Here is a 19,447-nt window from a genome sequence, read left to right on the forward strand (position 1 = left end):
ACGCTAATCAAGGTGGTCAGTTGAAACATTCACACCTAGCTCCAGCAGACAAGAGCCCTTTGTCCCACCCTGGTCATTCCACAGATATATCAACCCATTTTCCTACTTCCAACAGACCTCACTACCTCTGAGGATGCTTGCCATAGATGCAGGCGAAATGTCAGGAGAGAATGCCTCTAGAACATGGCCATATAGCCCGAAAAAACCTACAACAACCCCATGGATGTAATAGTCTCAGGTGGCAGCGTAGATCCAGCCTCCCTTTCTGCAATGCTGCCTCATTGGGGAGCTGGAGGGAAATGTCGTTTGGAGAGGCAAGGGTTGCAAACTTCAGAGCCAAATCCAAGCCGGCAACCCGTGTCATCTGGAAGCCGCAGAGCCACCCGGTTGGGCCACTTTCTGGGCAACCCCGCAGGAGGAGGAAGGCAGGCAAGCGTCCCACGCGAAAGCCCGGCCCCTTTTCTGGGTTGGCCTCCCTCCCTGCCCTCGCGTCCTCCCTTGTGGCACTGACACACAAGCCACAGCGCTCTCTCTCTCTCCTCGCCATCATGGACTACCAGGCGGCGGCGACCTGGGCGGCGGAGCAACTGCAAAGCTACCGGAAAGACCCCGACGGATGGCGCAGCTGCAAGCGGACGGTGAGGGGGAGCCCCGGGAGCAGCCATTGGGGAAGGGGCGACGAAGCGCGCGCCCCCCCAGCGGCAGGACCTAGAATTGCACTGGCAACACATCTTTACAATATAGGTCAGGCATAGGCTAACTTGAGCCCTCCAGGTGTTTTGGACTTCAGTTCCCACAATTCCTAACAGCCTCAGACCCTTTCCTTTTTCCCCTTTTGGACTGCAGCTCCCACAATTCCTAACAGCCTCAGACCCTTTCCTTGTTCCCCTTTTGGACTGCAACTCCCACAATTCCTAACAGCCTAGGACCCTTTCCTTTTTCCCCTTTTGGACTGCAACTCCCACAATTCCTAACAGCCTCAGACCCTTTCCTTTTTCCCCTTTTGGACTGCAACTCCCACAATTCCTAACAGCCTCAGACCCTTTCCTTTTTCCCCTTTTGGACTGCAACTCCCACAATTCCTAACAGCCTCAGACCCTTTCCTTTTTCCCCTTTTGGACTGCAGCTCCCACAATTCCTAACAGCCTCAGACCCTTTCCTTTTTCCCCTTTTGAACTGCAACTCCCACAATTCCTAACAGCCTCAGACCCTTTCCTTTTTCCCCTTTTGGACTGCAACTCCCACAATTCCTAACAGCCTCAGACCCTTTCCTTTTTCCCCTTTTGGATTGCAACTCCCACAATTCCTAACAGCCTCAGACCCTTTCCTTTTTCCCCTTTTGGACTGCAACTCCCACAATTCCTAACAGCCTAGGACCCTTTCCTTTTTCCCCTTTTGGACTGCAACTCCCACAATTCCTAACAGCCTCAGACCCTTTCCTTTTTCCCCTTTTGGACTGCAACTCCCACAATTCCTAACAGCCTCAGACCCTTTCCTTTTTCCCCTTTTGGACTGCAACTCCCACAATTCCTAACAGCCTCAGACCCTTTCCTTTTTCCCCTTTTGGACTGCAACTCCCACAATTCCTAACAGCCTAGGACCCTTTCCTTTTTCCCCTTTTGGACTGCAACTCCCACAATTCCTAACAGCCTCAGACCCTTTCCTTTTTTCCCTTTTGGACTGCAACTCCCACAATTCCTAACAGCCTCAAACCCTTCTACTTTCCCCAGCATAATTGACTTCTCTAGGCTTCTCTCTCTCTATATGCTTCTATATAGAGAGAGAGAGGATACATATGTGCATCTTTTGAACATCTATATCCTCTCTCTCTCTCTCTCTCTCTCTCTCTCTCTCTCTCTATATATATATATATGCTTCTATATATATAGAGAGAGAGAGAGAGGGAGAGAGAAAGGGTATGGATGTGCATCTTCTGAACATCTATAGCCTCTCTCTCTCTATATATATATATATATAAAGAGAGAGGGGGGACACATCTATCTGTCTGTCTGTCTGTCTATTGGAACATCTATATCCTCCCCCCCCCCTCTATACATGGCTGGAGTTACACTTTTAAAAGAATCTGTTCTGACTTACATATAAATTCATCATAAGAGCAAATCTACAGGAAGTATCTTGTTCGTAAGTTGGGAACTGCCTGTACCATTATCTCCATCAACTTATAACAGGCATGGCGGGCAACCTTGGGTCCTCCAGATGTTTTGGACTTCAACTCCCACAATTCCTAACAGCCTAGGACCCTTTCCTTTTTCCCCTTTTGGACTGCAACTCCCACAATTCCTAACAGCCTCAGACCCTTTCCTTTTTCCCCTTTTGGACTGCAACTCCCACAATTCCTAACAGCCTCAGACCCTTTCCTTTTTCCCCTTTTGGACTGCAACTCCCACAATTCCTAACAGCCTCAGACCCTTTCCTTTTTCCCCTTTTGGACTGCAACTCCCACAATTCCTAACAGCCTAGGACCCTTTCCTTTTTCCCCTTTTGGACTGCAACTCCCACAATTCCTAACAGCCTCAGACCCTTTCCTTTTTTCCCTTTTGGACTGCAACTCCCACAATTCCTAACAGCCTCAAACCCTTCTACTTTCCCCAGCATAATTGACTTCTCTAGGCTTCTCTCTCTCTATATGCTTCTATATAGAGAGAGAGAGGATACATATGTGCATCTTTTGAACATCTATATCCTCTCTCTCTCTCTCTCTCTCTCTATATATATATATATATGCTTCTATATATATATAGAGAGAGAGAGAGGGAGAGAGAAAGGGTATGGATGTGCATCTTCTGAACATCTATAGCCTCTCTCTCTCTCTATATATATATATATAAAGAGAGAGGGGGGACACATCTATCTGTCTGTCTGTCTGTCTATTGGAACATCTATATCCTCCCCCCCCCCTCTATACATGGCTGGAGTTACACTTTTAAAAGAATCTGTTCTGACTTACATATAAATTCATCATAAGAGCAAATCTACAGGAAGCATCTTGTTCGTAAGTTGGGAACTGCCTGTACCATTATCTCCATCAACTTATAACAGGCATGGCGGGCAACCTTGGGTCCTCCAGATGTTTTGGACTTCAACTCCCACAATTCCTAACAGCCTCAGACCCTTTCCTGTTAGGAATTGTGGGAGTTGCAGTCCAAAAGGGGAAAAAGGAAAGGGTCTGAGGCTGTTGGGAATTGTGGGAGTGGCAGTCCAAAAGGGGAAAAAGGAAAGGGTCTGAGGCTGTTAGGAATTGTGGGAGTGGCAGTCCAAAAGGGGAAAAAGGAAAGGGTCTGAGGCTGTTAGGAATTGTGGGAGTGGCAGTCCAAAAGGGGAAAAAGGAAAGGGTCTGAGGCTGTTAGGAATTGTGGGAGTTGCAGTCCAAAAGGGGAAAAAGGAAAGGGTCTGAGGCTGTTAGGAATTGTGGGAGTTGAAGTCCAAAACATCTGGAGGGCCCAAGGTTGCCCGCCATGCCTGTTATAGGTTGATGGAGATCATGGTACAGGCAGTTCCCAAGTTACGAACAAGATACTTCTTGTAGGTTTGCTCTTATTATGAATTTTTATGTCAGTCAGAACAGATACTTTTAAAAGTGTAACTCCAGCCATATATAAAGGGGGAGGGGGAGGATATAGATGTTCCAATAGACAGACAGACAGATAGATGTCCCCCCTCTCTCTCTATATATAGAGAGAGGCTATAGATGTTCAGCAGATGCACATCTGTATCATCTCTCTCTCTCTCTCTATATATATATATATACAGAGAGAGAGAGAGAGAGAGAAGTATATATATATATATATATATATATATATATATAGAAAGAGAGAGAGAGAGGCTATAGATTTTCAGAAGATGCACATTTGCATCCCACCCCTCTCTCTATAGATAGAAGCATATATATACATACACACATACATACAGAGAGAGAGGCTATAGATGTTCAGAAGATGCACATCTGTATCCTCTCTCTCACTCTCACTCTCTATAGAAGCATATATATATGCACATACAGAGAGAGAGGCTATAGATGTTCAGAAGATGCACATCTGTATCCTCTCTCTCACTCTCTCACTCTCTATAGAAGCATATATATATGCACATACAGAGAGAGAGGCTATAGATGTTCAGAAGATGCACATCTATATCCTTTCTCTCACTCTCTATATAGAAACATATATATATATATATATATCACATACATACGCTAGCCATTCCCTGCCACTCATTGCTGTGGCCCACATGGGGGTTCTGTGTGGGAGGTTTGGCCCAATTCTATCGCTGGTGGGGTTCAGAATGCTCTTTGATTGTAGGTGAACTATAAATCCCAGTAACTACAACTCCCAAATGACAAAATCCATTTTTTGAGTGAAGGGCATGCATTGGGTTATTAGGTGTCTTGTGTCCAAATTTGGTGTCAATTCATCCAGTGGTTTTTGAGTTCTGTTAATCCCACAAACAAACATTACATTTTTATTTATATAGATTGGTTGAGAGAGAGAGAGAGAGAGAGGATATAGATTTTCAGAAGATTCCACCTCACTTTCTGTGAGAGGGAATCTTCTAAATATCTATATCTTCTATATATAGAGAGAGGGGGGATATAGATGTTCAGAAGATGCACATCTATATCTTCTCTTTATATAGAGAGAGAGAGAGATTGAGAGAAAGAGAGAGAGAGGATATAAATGTTCAGAAGATTCCATCTCACTTTATATGAGGGGAAATCTTCTGAACATCTATATCCCCCCTCTCTCTCTTTCTATATATATATATATATAGATTCAACCCAACTTTCTATGAGGAGAAATCTTCTGAACAAGATCACTGTGCTGGCTGTTGTATTGGACCACACATGGGACACTTCCCAAGTGCTTAGGACTATGTGATGTATCGGTGAATGATGAGTGCAGATCCCAGGAAGGTGGCCTTTTGCAGCTGGCAGATGGTAATTTTGTCAGTCCCGATTGTGTTTAAGTGCAGGCCAAGGTCTTTAGGCACTGCACCCAGTGTGCCAATCACCACTGGGACCACCTTGACTGGCTTGTGCCAGAGTCTTTGCAGTTTGATCTTTAAATCCTCATATTGTGTCAGCTTTTCCAGTTGTGTCTCTTCAATCCTGCTGTCACCTGGGATTGCAACATCGACGATCCATACTTTGTTTTTTAACATGATCGTGAGGTCAGGAGTATTGTGCTCCAAAACTCTGTCTGTCTGAAGTTCCAGAGTAGCCTGACGTATTCATTTGGCTTGTGATCCCACCAGTTCTTTGTTGCAGGCAGATGGTGTTTGTGGCACAAGTTCCAATGGATCATCTGAGCAACGGTGTTATGCCTCTGCTTGTAGTCTGTATATTATTATTATTATTATTATTATTTTACTGATACAAAAACCACAGTATGTCACAGCAAATGAGATCTCTATGCTGGATTTCGTATCACAAAATCACAAGTTGAACACTTCCCAAGCGTCTAGGACTGTGCGATATATCTTTGCATGATACACGCAGATCCAAGTCAGGTGGCCTTTTGCAGTTGACAGAGTGTGATTTTGTCAATGTTTATGATTTCCAAATGCCGGCTGAGATCTTTTGGCATGGCACCCAGTGTGCCGATGACCACTGGGACCACCTGGACTGGTTTATGCCAGAGCCTTTGCAGTTCGATTTTGAGGTCCTGATAATGGCTGAGTTTTTCCTGTTGTTTTTCCTCAATGCAACTGTCACCTGGAATGGCAACATCAATAATCCAAACTTTTTTCTTTTCCACAATCATGATGTCTGGTGTATTGTGTTCCAAAACTTTGTCAGTCTGGATTTGAAAGGAATTATTATTATTATTATTATTATTATTATTATTATTATTATTATATACTTGTACTGACTTAGGAGATGCACGCTTGCCTATTGTCAGAATGAATGTCTTCAAAATAAAGTGGTGGTGGTGGTGGTGGGGGGGGGGGGGGAACCTAAGATCCAAAAATCAGTGCAAAATTGGATGAGAAGAAAAGGAACTTTTTACAATGCTTAATTTGGAAAGAGAGTAGAGAGAAAGGCCGTGAATTCTAGCATGAAAGGGGAAGATATTTCTACACTGAAATAACGAAATTAAGATCCCAGACTGCATCTACACCAGCGTTTCTCAACCTGGGGGTTGGGAACCCTAGAGGGGTGGTGAGGGGGTGTCAAAGGGGTCGCGAAAGACCATTAGAAAACACAGTATTTTCTGTTGGTCATGGGAGCTCTGTGTCGGAAGTTTGGCCCAATTCTATCATTGGTGGAGTTCAGAATGCTCTTTGGTTGTAGGGGAACTATAAATCCCAGCAACTACAACTCTCAAATGTCTATTTTCTCCAAACTCCACCAGTGTTCACATTTCAGCATATCGGGTATTTGTGCCAAGTTTGGTCCAGATCCATCATTGTTTGAGTCCACAGTGCTCTCTGGATGTAGGTGAACTACAACTCCCAAACTCAAGGTAAAGGCTCACCAAACCCTCCCAGTATTTTCTGTTGGTCATGGCATTTCTGTGTGCCAACTTTGGCCAATTTCCATTGTTGGTGGAGTTCAGAATGCTCTTTGATTGTAGGTGAACTATAAATCCCAGCAACTACAATGACAAAAAAAATCCCCCCCAAACCCCACCAGTATTCAAATTTGGGTGTATTGGGTATTTTTGCCAAATTTGGTCCAGTGAATGGAAATACATCCTGCAGATCAGATATTTACATGACGATTCATAACAGTAGCAAAGTGACAGTTGTGAAGTAGCAATGAAAATAATGTTATGGTTGGGGGTCACCACAACATGACGAACTGCATTAAGGGGTCACAGCATTAGGAAGATTGAGAAACACTGATCTACACTGTCGAAAGTTTGACATCATTTTACCTGCCAGAGCACAACACAATGAAATTTTGGGAGTGGGTGTTTTGCAAGATCTTTAGCCTTCCCTGCCAAAGCATGCTGGGCTCTTTCCAAACAGCAGCTCCCAGGATTGCATAGTATTAAGCCCTCGCAATTAAAGTGGTGTTAAACAACAGTGAAGATGTATTGTCGAAGGCTTGCATGGCCGGAATCACTGGATTGTTGTGACTTTTCTGGACTGTATGGCCATGTTCCAGAAGCATTCTCTCCTGACGTTTCGCCCACATCTATAGTGGGCATACTCAGAAGTTATGAGACCTGTTGGAAACTAGGAAAGTGGGGTTTATATATCTGTGGAATAATGTCCAGGGAGGGAGAAAGAACTCTTGTCTGTTTGGGGTAAGTATAAATGTTGCAATTGGCCGCCTTGATCAGCATTTAATGCCCTAGCAGTTTCAAGGTCTGGCTTCTTACTGCCTGGGGGAAATTATTTATTTATTATTAGTTATTTATTAGGAGCCCCCAGTGGCACAGTGGGTTAAGCCCCTGTGCCAGCAGGACTGAAGATTGACAGGTCGCAGGTTCGAATCCGGGGAGAGGCGGATGAGCTCCCTCTATCAGCTCCAGCTCCTCATGCGGGGATATGAGAGAAGCCTCCCACAAGGATGATAAAAACATCAAAAATCATCCAGGCGTCCCCTGGGCAACGTCCTTGCAGACGGCCAATTCTCTCACACCAGGAGTCACACCTGACACGACCAAAAATATATATATTTATTTTGGGCTTTTGTATCCCATCCTATCTCAACCTCTGCTAACAAATCGGCACCTCATGCTGCCTACACCAGAAACAGAATATACAATTTAACAACAGTATAACAATAAACAGTATAAAACAATACAAAACAGTATAGCAACAATCAAGCAGTCACCCGTTTGAATCATCATCCAAAGAGCGGGCAGTCAGTTCTATATAAGTTGTCACGTCAGCAAGTCAACCTAATCTACAAAAGCCTGATCCCATAGCCAGGATTTCCCTTGTTTCCAGAAGGTCAAGAGCAGTGTGTCTCAACCTAGGGGTCGGGACCCCTGGGAGGGAGTCATGAGGGGGTGTCAAAGGGGTTGCCAAAGACCATCAGAAAACACAGTATTTTCTTTTAGTCCTGGGGGTTCTGTGTGGGAAGTTTGACCCAATTCTCTCATTGGTGGGGTTCAGAATGCTCTTTGATTGTAGGTGAACTATAAATCCCAGCAACTACAACTCCCAAATTTCAAGGTCTATTTCCCCCAAACTCAACCAGTGTTCATATTTGGGCATATTGAGTATTCAAGCCAAATTTAGTCCAGATCCATCATTGTTTGACTCCACAGTGCTCTCTGCATGTAGGTGAACTACAACTCCAAACTCAAGGTCAATGCCCACCAAATCCTTCCAGTCTTTTCTGTTGGTCATGGGAGTTCTGTGTGCTAAGTTTGGTTCAGTTCCATTGTTGGTGGAGTTCAGGATGCTCTTTCTTTCTAGGTGAACTATAAATCCCAGCAACAACTCCCAAATGACAAAATCACACACACACACCCAAACCTCACCAGTATTCAAATTTGGGCATATTGGGCATTCGTGCCAAATTTGATCCAGTGAATGAAAATACATCCTGCAAGTTTGGTTCAGCTCCATCATTGGTGGAGTTCAGAATGCTTTTTGATTATAGGTGAACTATCAATCCCAGCAAATACAACTCCCAAATGACAAAGTCAACATCCCCCTCCCAACCCCACCAGTACCAAATTGTGCCAAATTTGGTCCAGTGAATGAAAATACATCCTGCATATCAGATATTTACATTACAATTCATAACAGTGGCAAAATGACAGTTATGAAGTAGCAACAAAAATAATTTTATGGTTGGGTGTCACCACAACATGAGGAACTGTATTAAGGGGTCACGACATTAGGAAGGTTGAGAAACACTGGTCAAGAGGGATGCAGCAGATCTAATTTCACTCGAGGGAGTTCCACAGCCTTTGTTGGGAGGTGATTAGCTGGCCCTGATTGTTCCTTGTCTGAAATTCTCCTGTTTCTGAGTATTGTGCCATTAAATGCTAATCAAGGTGGCCAATGGCAACATTCACACTTGCCTCAAACATACAAGAGTTATTTCTCCCACCCTGGACATTATTCCACAGATATATAAACCCAATTTTCCTACTTTCCAACAGACTTCACAACCTATAAGAATGCCTGCCACAGATGCAAGCGAAGCATCAGAAGAGAATGCTTCTGGAACATGGCCACACAGCTTGGGAAACTCACAACAACCCAACAGTGAAGATGCACCTTTGTTCTCATTTCCCCTGGAAATGCTTTCCGGGCATCCTGGGACAAAAGTGACATTGTGATCCCATTGAGTCAGACTGGGGAAAGCCTGCCCCCTCTGCTCTCATTGGTGCTTCTGAGGACACGCTATGGAGTGACATCATGGGGGTGGGGAGAATAGGTTGTTCCTTTTTTGCTTGCAACAGAGCCCTGCAGCACCGTAAAGGTGAGCGCACTTCTTCTAGTATTCCAGGATCCAGCTTTGTTCAACATGGATCAGCACACCAGAGATGCCTGCAGCAGATTTGAGACTGGAAAGACAAAAAAGCATATGGCTTTGTTGATTCACATTATGCAATGACTGCTGGCAGGGCTTCATCCTATAGAATCCTGGAGCTTGTAGTTTGGGTTGACACTTGTATAATAGGGCAAGGATATAGATGTCAAGTAGAGGAGGGTATTGCCCCTTCAAATAAGAATCCTGACTCCCAAAACTTTCCTTTGGTCACTGGATTTCTAGGGGTGCATCTACCCCCTTGTGACTTCCCCAGCATGGGCAGCTTGGACCCTCCAGGTGTTTTGGACTTCAACTCCCAGAATTCCTAACAGCCTCAGGCCTCTTCATTTTCACACAGAGGCATTTCTCCCACTGAGGCTTCTCTCACACTGAGGCCTCATTCACTGAGGTGTTTCTCTCAGCCGGAGGGCTACTAAGCTACATGCACCCCTGCTTATATTGAACTGCTTAAGCGGCTGAGGGGGAAAAGGAAAGGATGGGAGTTGGAGTCCAAAACACCCAGAGGGTATTTCATCATGGGATTGAATAAGGCCTCTCTCCCACTGAGGCATTTTTCCCACTGAGGCCGCTCTCACACTGAGGCCTATCTCACAATGAGGGTTCTCTCAGACTGATGCCTCATTCGCTGAGGTGTTCCTCTCAGCCTGAGGGCTACTAAGCTACATGCACCCCTGCTTATATTGAACTGCTTAAGCAGCTGAGGGTGGGAGTTGGAGTCCAAAACACCCAGAGGGTGTTTCATCATGGGGTTGAATGAGGAGAAAGACAGGACTTGATTGTAGTCCAGCTTCTGGAGCAGGCATGGGCAAACTTTGGCCCTCTGGGTGTTTTGGACTTCAAGTCCCACCATTCCTAACAGTCTTAGGCCCTTTCCTTTTCACACTGAGGCATTTCTCCCACTGAGGGCTCTCTCAGACTGACACCTCATTCACTGAGGTGTTCCTCTCAGTCTGAGGGCTACTAAGCTACATGCACCCCTGCTTATATTGAACTGCTTAAGCGGCTGAGGAGGAAAAGGAAAGGACCTGAGGCTTTTAGGACTTCTGGGAGTTGTTGCTGGGAATTATAGTTCACCTAGAATGAAAGAGCATCCTGAACTCCACCAACAATGGAACTGAACCAAATTTGGCACACAGAACTCCCATGACCAACAGAAAAGACTGGAAGGATTTGGTGGGCATTGACCTTGAGTTTTGGAGTTGTAGTTCACCTACATGCAGAGAGCACTGTGGAATCAAACAATGATGGATCTGGACTAAATTTGGCTTGAATACTCAATATGCCCAAATATGAACACTGGTTGAGTTTAGGGGAAATAGACTTTGACATTTGGGAGTTGCAGTTGCTGGGATTTATAGTTAACCTACAATCAAAGAACACTCTAAACCCAGTCCATGATGAATCTGCATCAAACTTGGCACACTACCTACATGGCCAACATTGAATACTGGGGGGGTTGGGGGGATGTTTTTGAATTCTGGGAGTTGTAGTTCACCAACACCAAAAAGGAAAAGAAGGACAGGCAGAGAGATCTTCAGCCTTCTCTGCCAAAGAGTTCCTAAGATCATCTGAAATACATGTTTTCTGATGGTCTTTGGTGACCCCTTGCGACCCCTCCAGGGGTCCCGACCCCTAGGTTGAGAAACACTGCTATAGATGGAGCAGACAGAAATGGGATAAATGATTACTCTCCGAAGGCACATCGAAACAGCCAAGTTTTCAGGTTTTTCTTGAAGGCTGCTAAGCAGGGGGCTTGCCTAATCTCACCAGGTAGTGAGTTCCAAAGTTGGGGAGCCACAGCGGAGAAGGCATTCTCCCTCGTTCCCACAAGTCTTGCCTGTGAAAAAGGAAGAGGCGAAAGGAGGTCCTCCCCAGAGGATTGGAAGGATCGTGCAGGTTGCTGGTAGGAGATGCGGTCACAAAGGTAGGTGGGTTCCAAACCGTTTAGGGCTTTCTTTCGAAGAGACCTCGTGGGCCATCCAGTCCAACCCCCTACCAAGAAGCATGATTTGAGAGAGCTGCATAAATACCGTCATGGCAGTGATTGTTTTAAATTTCAGAAATATTAAACCTGAGAACAGTTGTGCCAAAGAATAAGATCCTATAGAATAATGTCTTGGTTTTTTTCCCCTCCAATGTTTTCTCCTCGTCTCCCTAGAATGAAGTTGCAATTTCTTGGAGACCGTCTTCGGAGTTTCGTGGAAACCTGTAAGTAGAACTGTACAAAAATAGAATATATTTTTCTTATGCTTTTGTAAGTAGTATAAGGTACTGCTTTTGTTACATATTGCTTCTACTTTGCTTTCCAAATGAAAGGGAGCCTGTGTTGGAGATCAGCCTGAGACTTGTGAGGCTGATGGGTTCATTGATGATTTAGAGCGGATTGTGGGATTACCTGTGGGGTTTCCTGGGGATCGAATGATGAAGATTCAAGTCAGGGGAATGATGCTTCTCTCGGTGAGAAATCTGACTCAGAAAGTGTAGGGCTTCAAGATCAGTCAGAGGAGCCAGAAACTGCAACATTAGATAAGGAATTGGGCAAAGAGATGATACAGAAGATTCTCAGGAAAAAACACCTGCAATTATGGAGATTAACAAAGTTTGTCGATTGAAGATCAGAGCAGAGAATAGACATCATAGGTCAGCACAATTATGTGGGAAAGTTGGGGAGCGAATTTATGGGAAAAATCATTTCTCCATGGGTGCCTATTAATTAGCAAGTTGTTTACCTAAGAGTTAGTTCAGGCAACGTAGCGTTCAAGTAAGAAGCTAGGCCTGAGTTCTCTGGTTCTTGTTCCAAGTCATGTCTGGTTTTGGATTTACAGGATTTCTGGAAGTATTCTGTGTTGGATTATCATCTATTGCTGAACCCTTTAGGATTATACTTCTACTTCTTTTATTCCTGATTTTTTGCTTATACTTTTAATGTGTTTCTACAATAAACTGTTTACTTATATTCTGGACTCTTGTGTGGTGCTGTGGTCATAGGTGTTCCCAGACCTAGGGTGCAACAGCCTGATCGTTTGAAAAGGCATAGATATAATATGTAGTTCATCAGAACAAGGAATAGTTGCAGTAATGGAAGAGAAACGGAGGTGGTGATACAATAGTAAAAGCTCTGCACAAGATTTCTGCTTATGCTTTGGTGTGAGGTAATACTAAAGAATGATACTGAATACTACTGAAAGGGAGTACTAAATAACATTACATTCTTTAATATGCTACTATTTTGGGGCTGTGGTAGCACAGCGGGTTAAACTGCCAGGTGCAGAAAATCTTGCTGATGGGAAGGTTGCCAGTTCAAAGGCGTGGGTTGGGGTGAGCTCCTGCCATCAGCCCTAGCTTCTGCCTACCTAGCAGTTCGAAAACAATAATGTGAGTAGATCAATAGGGACCACTTTGACGGGAAGGTAAAAGGTGCCCTGCAGACATGCTGGCATTTTGATCGGGAAGGCATCCACAGACAACAGTCTCCACGGCATGGAAAATGGAACAAGAGCACCTACCCATGGCCAGAGTTGAGCACAGCCTCTGGATGCCGGAGATGGAAAGGGGGAAGCCTTTGCCTCTGTCTGTGTGCTGTCTGTCTTTGTTGTTAATTGCATAATGGCATTGAATGTTTACAGAATAATATATTACAGAATTATATATGTATTCTGTAATCTGCTCTGAGTCCCCTCAGGGAGATAGAGCGGAATGTAAATAAAGATTATTATTATTATTATTATTATTATTATTATTATTATTACCTGACTACATCCAGGGATGTGTAAGAAGATAAAACAGCATGCAGTCTGGATTAGAGCTCCACCATGTTTAGGAATCAAAGAGAATGTGGTATCTAGAGTACTATTTGGGGACAGATTTTGATTTCAGTTTTCAGATTGTTGTTATTTTATTTCTCCATAAAGATACAAAGCCGAAGGAATGATACCAGCAAAAACAGAGGATGTCTTTAAGTGTTTACGGCCGGAAACTGGTGGACTTCGAGAAAAATGGGATCAAAATGTGAAGGAAGTCGCAGTCATTGAAACGATTAATGAAGTAAGTGTACTGTTGTGGTTTGCTGTTACTTGATTTTCTTTCTATCTGTTTCCTTCATTGCCCACTTTAGTGATGGGAAATACAGTCCTCACTTTAGTATTTCGTGATATATCTTTGCCAGTTCTTTCATATTTGCTCTTAAGCTAGTTCGGATTTCTTGACTGCAACCTTGGCTTTGATCAATTGTCTACATTACATTCATGTAAATCGCCTGAGGTTATTATTTTGTTAATGTTCAGCGGAGACACAGTGGTTTAAACCAAAAAGCTGCAGAATGTGCTGACTGAAAAGTCAGTGATTTGAACCTGCAGGATGGGATGAGGTGCTGTTGCTAGCCCCAGCTTCTGCCAACCTAGCAGTTCGAAAACATGCAGATATATTTATTTATCATGTCAGGAGCTAACCAAACAGTTGTACTGTATTAAATAAAAAAAACCCACAAAGTTTGCAAATTTGGCATTCTATTAAATGTCCTTTGACCAGTCGCTGGCCACTTGGAATGCCTCTGGTGTTACTCTAAAAAGGTCCTCCATTGTGCATGTAGTAGGGCCCAGGTTGCATTGCAGCAGGTGGTCTGAGGTTTGCTCTTCTCCACACTCACATGTCGTGGATTCCACTTCATAGCCCAATTTCTTAAGGTTGGCTCTGTATCTCGTGGTTCAGTGACTTCCACATCGCCCAGTCTTCTGTGTGCCCAGGAGGGAGTCTCTTATCTGGTATCAGCCATGGATTGAGGTTCTGGGTTTGAGCCTGCCACTTTTGGACTCTCGCTTGCTGAGATGTTCCAGTGAATGTCTCCGTAGATCTTAGAAAAGTTTCTTGATTTATGTTGTTGGCGTGCTGGCTGAAAGTCTTCGACAATACATTGAACATTTCAATGGGGAGAAACTGTTCCAAGACACACGAAAATTGGAAAAACTAAGGACCAGGAAAGCACATCTACTGTGCTCCCTGACTTTCCTTCTACGCTGCAGAGACACAGATACCATCCCACAATTTTTCACAGCCAAAAGGATTAACACCATCCGCAAAGAACTCACAAACACAGACAAGGAACTGCTGCACCTCCATATCAACATCAGCCAGAAGATGAATTAACAGACAAGAGTTCTTTGTCCCACCCTGGTCATTCCACAGATATATAAACCCATTTTCCTAGTTCCAACAGACTTCACTACCTCTGAGGATGCTTGCCATAGATGCAGGAGAAACATCAGGATAAAATGCCTCTAGAACATGGCCATATAGCCCAAAAATCCTACAACAACCCAGGTACTGCTTCGATGGGATGCCGGCCACATGACCTTGGAGGTGTCTATGGACAACACCGGCTCTTCGGCTTAGGAATGGAAATGAGCACCACCTCCAGAGCCGGAGATGAAAGGGGAAGCCTTTACCTTTATCTGTGTATCCTTGTGTCTAGGCATTGAATGTTTGCCTTTGTGTCTGTATATGTTGGAATCCATCCTATCTTGGGGAGATAGGGTGGAATATAAATAATAATAATAATAATAATAATAATAATAATAATAATAATAATAATGGGCCCCCTGGTGGTGCAGTGGGTTAAAGCGCTGAGCTGCAGAATTTGCTGACCAAAAAGTCGCAGGTTCGAATCCGGGGAGCTGCATGAGCTCCTGCTGTTGGGTCCAGCTTCTGCCAACCTAGCAATTCAAAACATGCAAATGTGAGTAGACCAATAGGTACCACTCCGGAGAAAAGGTAACGGTGCTCCATACAGTCATGCCGACCACCTGACCTTGGAGGTGTCTATGGACAATGCCGGCTTTTCAGCTTAGAAATGGAGATGAGCACCTACCCCCAGATTTGGACATGACTAGACTTAATGTCAAGGGGAAACCACCCAGTTATACCTGCATAGGTCACCAACAGGATACTGGTCAGTATAGGGGTTTAAATAGTAATCTAAGTAATGATGCTGCATTTCCTTTTATTGTACAAACTGGATATTCACACACAGTATAATCCTGGTTTGTACTTTGCAGAATGTTTGCATAACTAGAACGACGACACCCTCAGCTTTCATGAAGATCATTTCTCCAAGGGAGTTCTTAGACGTGGTCCTGACTAGACACCATGAGGATGGGACGATCGCATGCATGGGTAAGAAGACCTCCTCCCCTTTCTGCCTTTTTAGCCCTCTCATGTGCTAGCTGAATACAATTGTTTGGGTATTTTGTGTTTACTATTTTATGAGGCTTTGTTTGTATATAAACTTATCTTGTGTTTACATATTTCTTTCTCACAGCAACGCATGTGGATCACCCTCTGTGTCCAGTCCAACCAAATTACGTGAGAGGGCTTAATTATCCTTGTGGTTGCATCTGCATTCCTACTCCAGGGTAAGATGGTCGAGCATATTTTGTAGGCTTGGGCAATCCATGGTTCTAAATGGTTCTAAAGTACTTACAAAACTAAAGTTCTGGTGGTGAAAATTTCAGAACTCTTAACAAAACTCTCAAAATTTCATAATAAATGGCAGTTCCTAATTGGTTCTGTCATTAAAATCACCAATAATGAAATAATAATTAAATTTTGAAAGTTTTGTTAGAGTTCTGAAATTTTCACCACCAGAACTTTAGTTTTGTAAGTACTTTAGAACCATTTAGAATCATGGATCGCCCAAGCCTAATATTTTGCTATCTGAAACATATGCATGGGGATCATCTGTTCTTGCAGTTATTGGCAGGATTGCAGCAAACCCGGGCAAAGGGACCTTGTAACAACTTTGAGATTGAGTAATAGACATTTGCAGCATAAGCTCTCAAAGACAGAGTCTTCTTTATCATATGCAAGCAGATCCAGTCAATCACAATCTGTCAACTGCAAAAGACAAATAATAATAATAATAATAATAATTATTATTATTATTATTATTATTTGCAACACAACAAGATGAGTCCACAGCAGACAGGATCGCACGTTGGACTGTGTGATATATCAGTGAATAATGCGTGCAGATTCCAGTAAGGTGGCCTTCTGCAGCTGGAAGATGGTAATTTTGTCAGCGCCGATTGTGTTTAAGTGCAGGCCAAGGTCTTTAGGCACTTCACCCAATGTACCAATTACCACTGGGGCCACCTTTACTGGCTTGTGCCACAGTCCTTCATAGAATCATAGAATCAAAGCATTGGAAGAGACCTCGTGGGCCATCCAGTCCAACCCCCTGCCAAGAAGCAGGAGTATTGCATTCAAATCACCCCTGACAGATGGCCATCCAGCCTCTGTTTAAAACCTTCCAATGAAGGAGCCTTCACCACACTCTGGGGCAGAGAGTTCCACTGCTGAACGGCTCTCACAGTCTCTCTTTGCAGTTCGATCTTTAAATCCTCATATTGTGTCATTATTTATTATTATTATTATTATTATTATTATTATTATTATTTGAAACACCACAAGATGAGTCCACAACAGACACTCTCCTGGCTGTTGAATTGGATCACACGTCGGACACTTCCCAAGTGTCTAGGACTGTGTGATATATTGGCGAATAATGCATGCCGATTCCAGTAAGGTGGCCTTCAGCAGCTGGCAGATGGTAATCTTGTCATTGCCGATTGTGCTTAAGTGCAAGCCGAGGTCTTTAGGCACTGCACCCAGTGTGCCGATCACCACTGGGGCCACTTTGACTGGCTTGTGCCAGAGTCCTTGCAGTTTGAGCTTTAAATCCTCATATTGTGTCATTATTTATTATTATTATTATTATTATTATTATTATTATTATTATTATTTTAAACACAACAAGATGACTCCACAACAGACACTCTCCTGGCTGTTGTATCGGATCACACGTCAAACACTTCCCAAGTGTCTAGGACTGTGTGATATATCGGCGAATAATGCGTGCAGATCCCAGTAAGGTGCCCTTCTGCAGCTGGAAGACGGTAATCTTGTCATCGCCAATTGTGCTTAAGTGCAAGCCAAGGTCTTTAGGCACTGCACCCAGTGTGCCGATCACCACTGGGACCACCTTGACTGGCTTGTGCCAAAGTCTTTGCAGTTCGATCTTTAAATCCTCATATTGTGTCATTATTATTATTATTATTATTATTATTATTGGGTTGTTGTTGGTTTTTTCATGCCATAGGGCCATGTTCTAGAGCAGTGGTTCTCAACCTGGGGTCCCCAGATGTTTTTGCCCTACAATTCCCAGAAATCCCAGCCAGTTTACCAGCTGTTAGGATTTCAGGGAGTTGAAGGCCAAAAACATCTAGGGACCCCAGGTTGAGAACCACTGTTCTAGAGGCATTCTCTCCTGACGTTGCACCTGCATCTGTGGCAGTCTACCTCTGAGGATGCTTGCCATAGATGCAGGCGAAACGTCAGGAGAGAATGCCTCTAGAACATGGCCATATAACCCGAAAAAACCTACAACAACCCATTGATTCCATCCATGAAAGCCTTCGACAATACATTATTATTATTATTATTATTGTTGTTGTTGTTGTTGTTGTTGTTATTGACTTGTTTGTGAGTTGTTTGTTTGCTTTCCTACAGGGAGCCCAACAAGACACAGCTCCTCAGCTTCTTTCAGACTGATCTGGGTGGTAACCTCCCACAGACGGTGGTGGAATCCTTCTTTCCAAGCAGCATAACTGGTTTTTACAACGGCTTGGCCAAAGCGGTGGTAAAACTACTGGCGTAAACAGTTTGTTTCTCAAGGGAAAATGGGTGTATCTCAAGGGTTTGTGTAATTCCACTCTCAGGTTATGCAAGGACAGAACTGCTAGGTACAGAGGTCAGAAACATCTTTGTCTTAAACTATGATCTACCAAAAGTTAAGCCCCATGGAAACCCATTGACTTTGAATTGGAAAGACTTAAACCAGACATGGGCAAACTTTGGGCCTTCCAGATGTTTTGGACTTCAACTCCCACAATTTCTAACAGCCTCAGGCCTGTTCCTTTTCACCCTCAGCCATTTAAGCGGCTGAGGGCGAAAAGGAACAGGCCTGAGGCTGTTAGAAATTGTGGGAGTTGAAGTCCAAAACATCTGGAAAGCCCATGTTTGCCCTTGCCTGACTTGAGTCAATGAGTACTGTACTGCTTTTCTTCTCATTGGAAGAATCAATCTTCTCTCTGGAGTACTGAAATGGAAACATTCATCAACAGGGCCATAGCCAGAAAAATTTTTCGGGAGGGGTTGAAATTTTCGGGGGGTGTGTGTGAAATTTTCACAGGGGGGGGGGGTTGAAACCTGCCTCCTAGCTCACGATGAAGCAAAGAGCACAGCAGGGGGCAGAGCAGCCTTCAATAGCCTGCAGCTCCGCCCTTGTCAACCACCTCCACCAAGTCTGGCCTCCTTAATGAGAGCATTCAATATCCCCCCCCCCCCCAACTTGGTTGCTTCACTACTGTTCTGTTGCGTGCTGGGCCTGTAAATAATGGTCTTTAGAACAGGATGTGCAACCTTTGCCCAGCGGGAAGCCAGGGGACCTAAAGAGAAGTTCTCAGAGGTTTCCACCACAAACAGTCTTTAGATGGCTTGAGAAGTACAACAAAGTCTTTTATTAATGAACAATCAAACAAAAACTTATCTTGTCTTCAGTAAAGTTAAACAAATGATTCCAAGCTTTTAGGCAACTGGTGAATTCCTAATCTTGCCCACGAAGGACAGGCAACTGTCTTCAATAACTTCTTCTTTAAAGGAAAATCCCCTTTTTAACTTCTCCCAGGCTGACTGTAATCTAACCCTTACTGATGTGGGCTCGAACTGCGTCTCGAACGCCAAGTGGACCTACCAGCAAGGCAGTAGATGTTCTCCAGCTGGAGTTCTTTGGTCTTTAGGGCTGTTTTCCTGGAAATTCTTTGGAGACTCTTAAGACCTTTCTCCCCCGGAAGGTCTTAAGGGTTGAAGCTTTTGTACAGGGGAAGCTTGCACACATCCTATACATAAGCT

The 19,447-nt window shown here is 43.9% G+C and overlaps 1 protein-coding gene across 1 annotated transcript; it reads left to right on the top strand.

Annotated features, from left to right (window-relative positions):
* The first annotated feature begins 294 nt into the window (after positions 1–294).
* On the top strand, positions 295–18,480 carry STARD5 (StAR related lipid transfer domain containing 5). The gene is made up of 6 exons (XM_060755207.2): positions 295–638; positions 11,643–11,692; positions 13,396–13,528; positions 15,535–15,652; positions 15,798–15,891; positions 18,047–18,480. Exons 1-6 carry the CDS (start codon positions 300–302, stop codon positions 18,192–18,194), a joined length of 882 nt encoding a protein of 293 aa, XP_060611190.2. The 5' UTR covers positions 295–299; the 3' UTR covers positions 18,195–18,480.
* The last annotated feature ends 967 nt before the right edge of the window (positions 18,481–19,447 follow it).

Source organism: Anolis sagrei, chromosome 9, assembly GCF_037176765.1.
Source record: "Anolis sagrei isolate rAnoSag1 chromosome 9, rAnoSag1.mat, whole genome shotgun sequence".
NCBI lineage: Eukaryota > Metazoa > Chordata > Lepidosauria > Squamata > Dactyloidae > Anolis > Anolis sagrei.

What these genes read in the sequence shown, in the direction of transcription:
- STARD5 (XM_060755207.2), top strand. Translation starts at nt 300, where the DNA reads ATGTCGTTTGGAGAGGCAAGGGTTGCAAACTTCAGAGCCAAATCCAAG. An exon ending in GGCGCAGCTGCAAGCGGACG is followed by an intron (nt 639 to 11,642) that starts GTGAGGGGGAGC and finishes TCGTCTCCCTAG; the next exon opens with AATGAAGTTGCAATTTCTTG. An exon ending in TCATTGAAACGATTAATGAA is followed by an intron (nt 13,529 to 15,534) that starts GTAAGTGTACTG and finishes TGTACTTTGCAG; the next exon opens with AATGTTTGCATAACTAGAAC.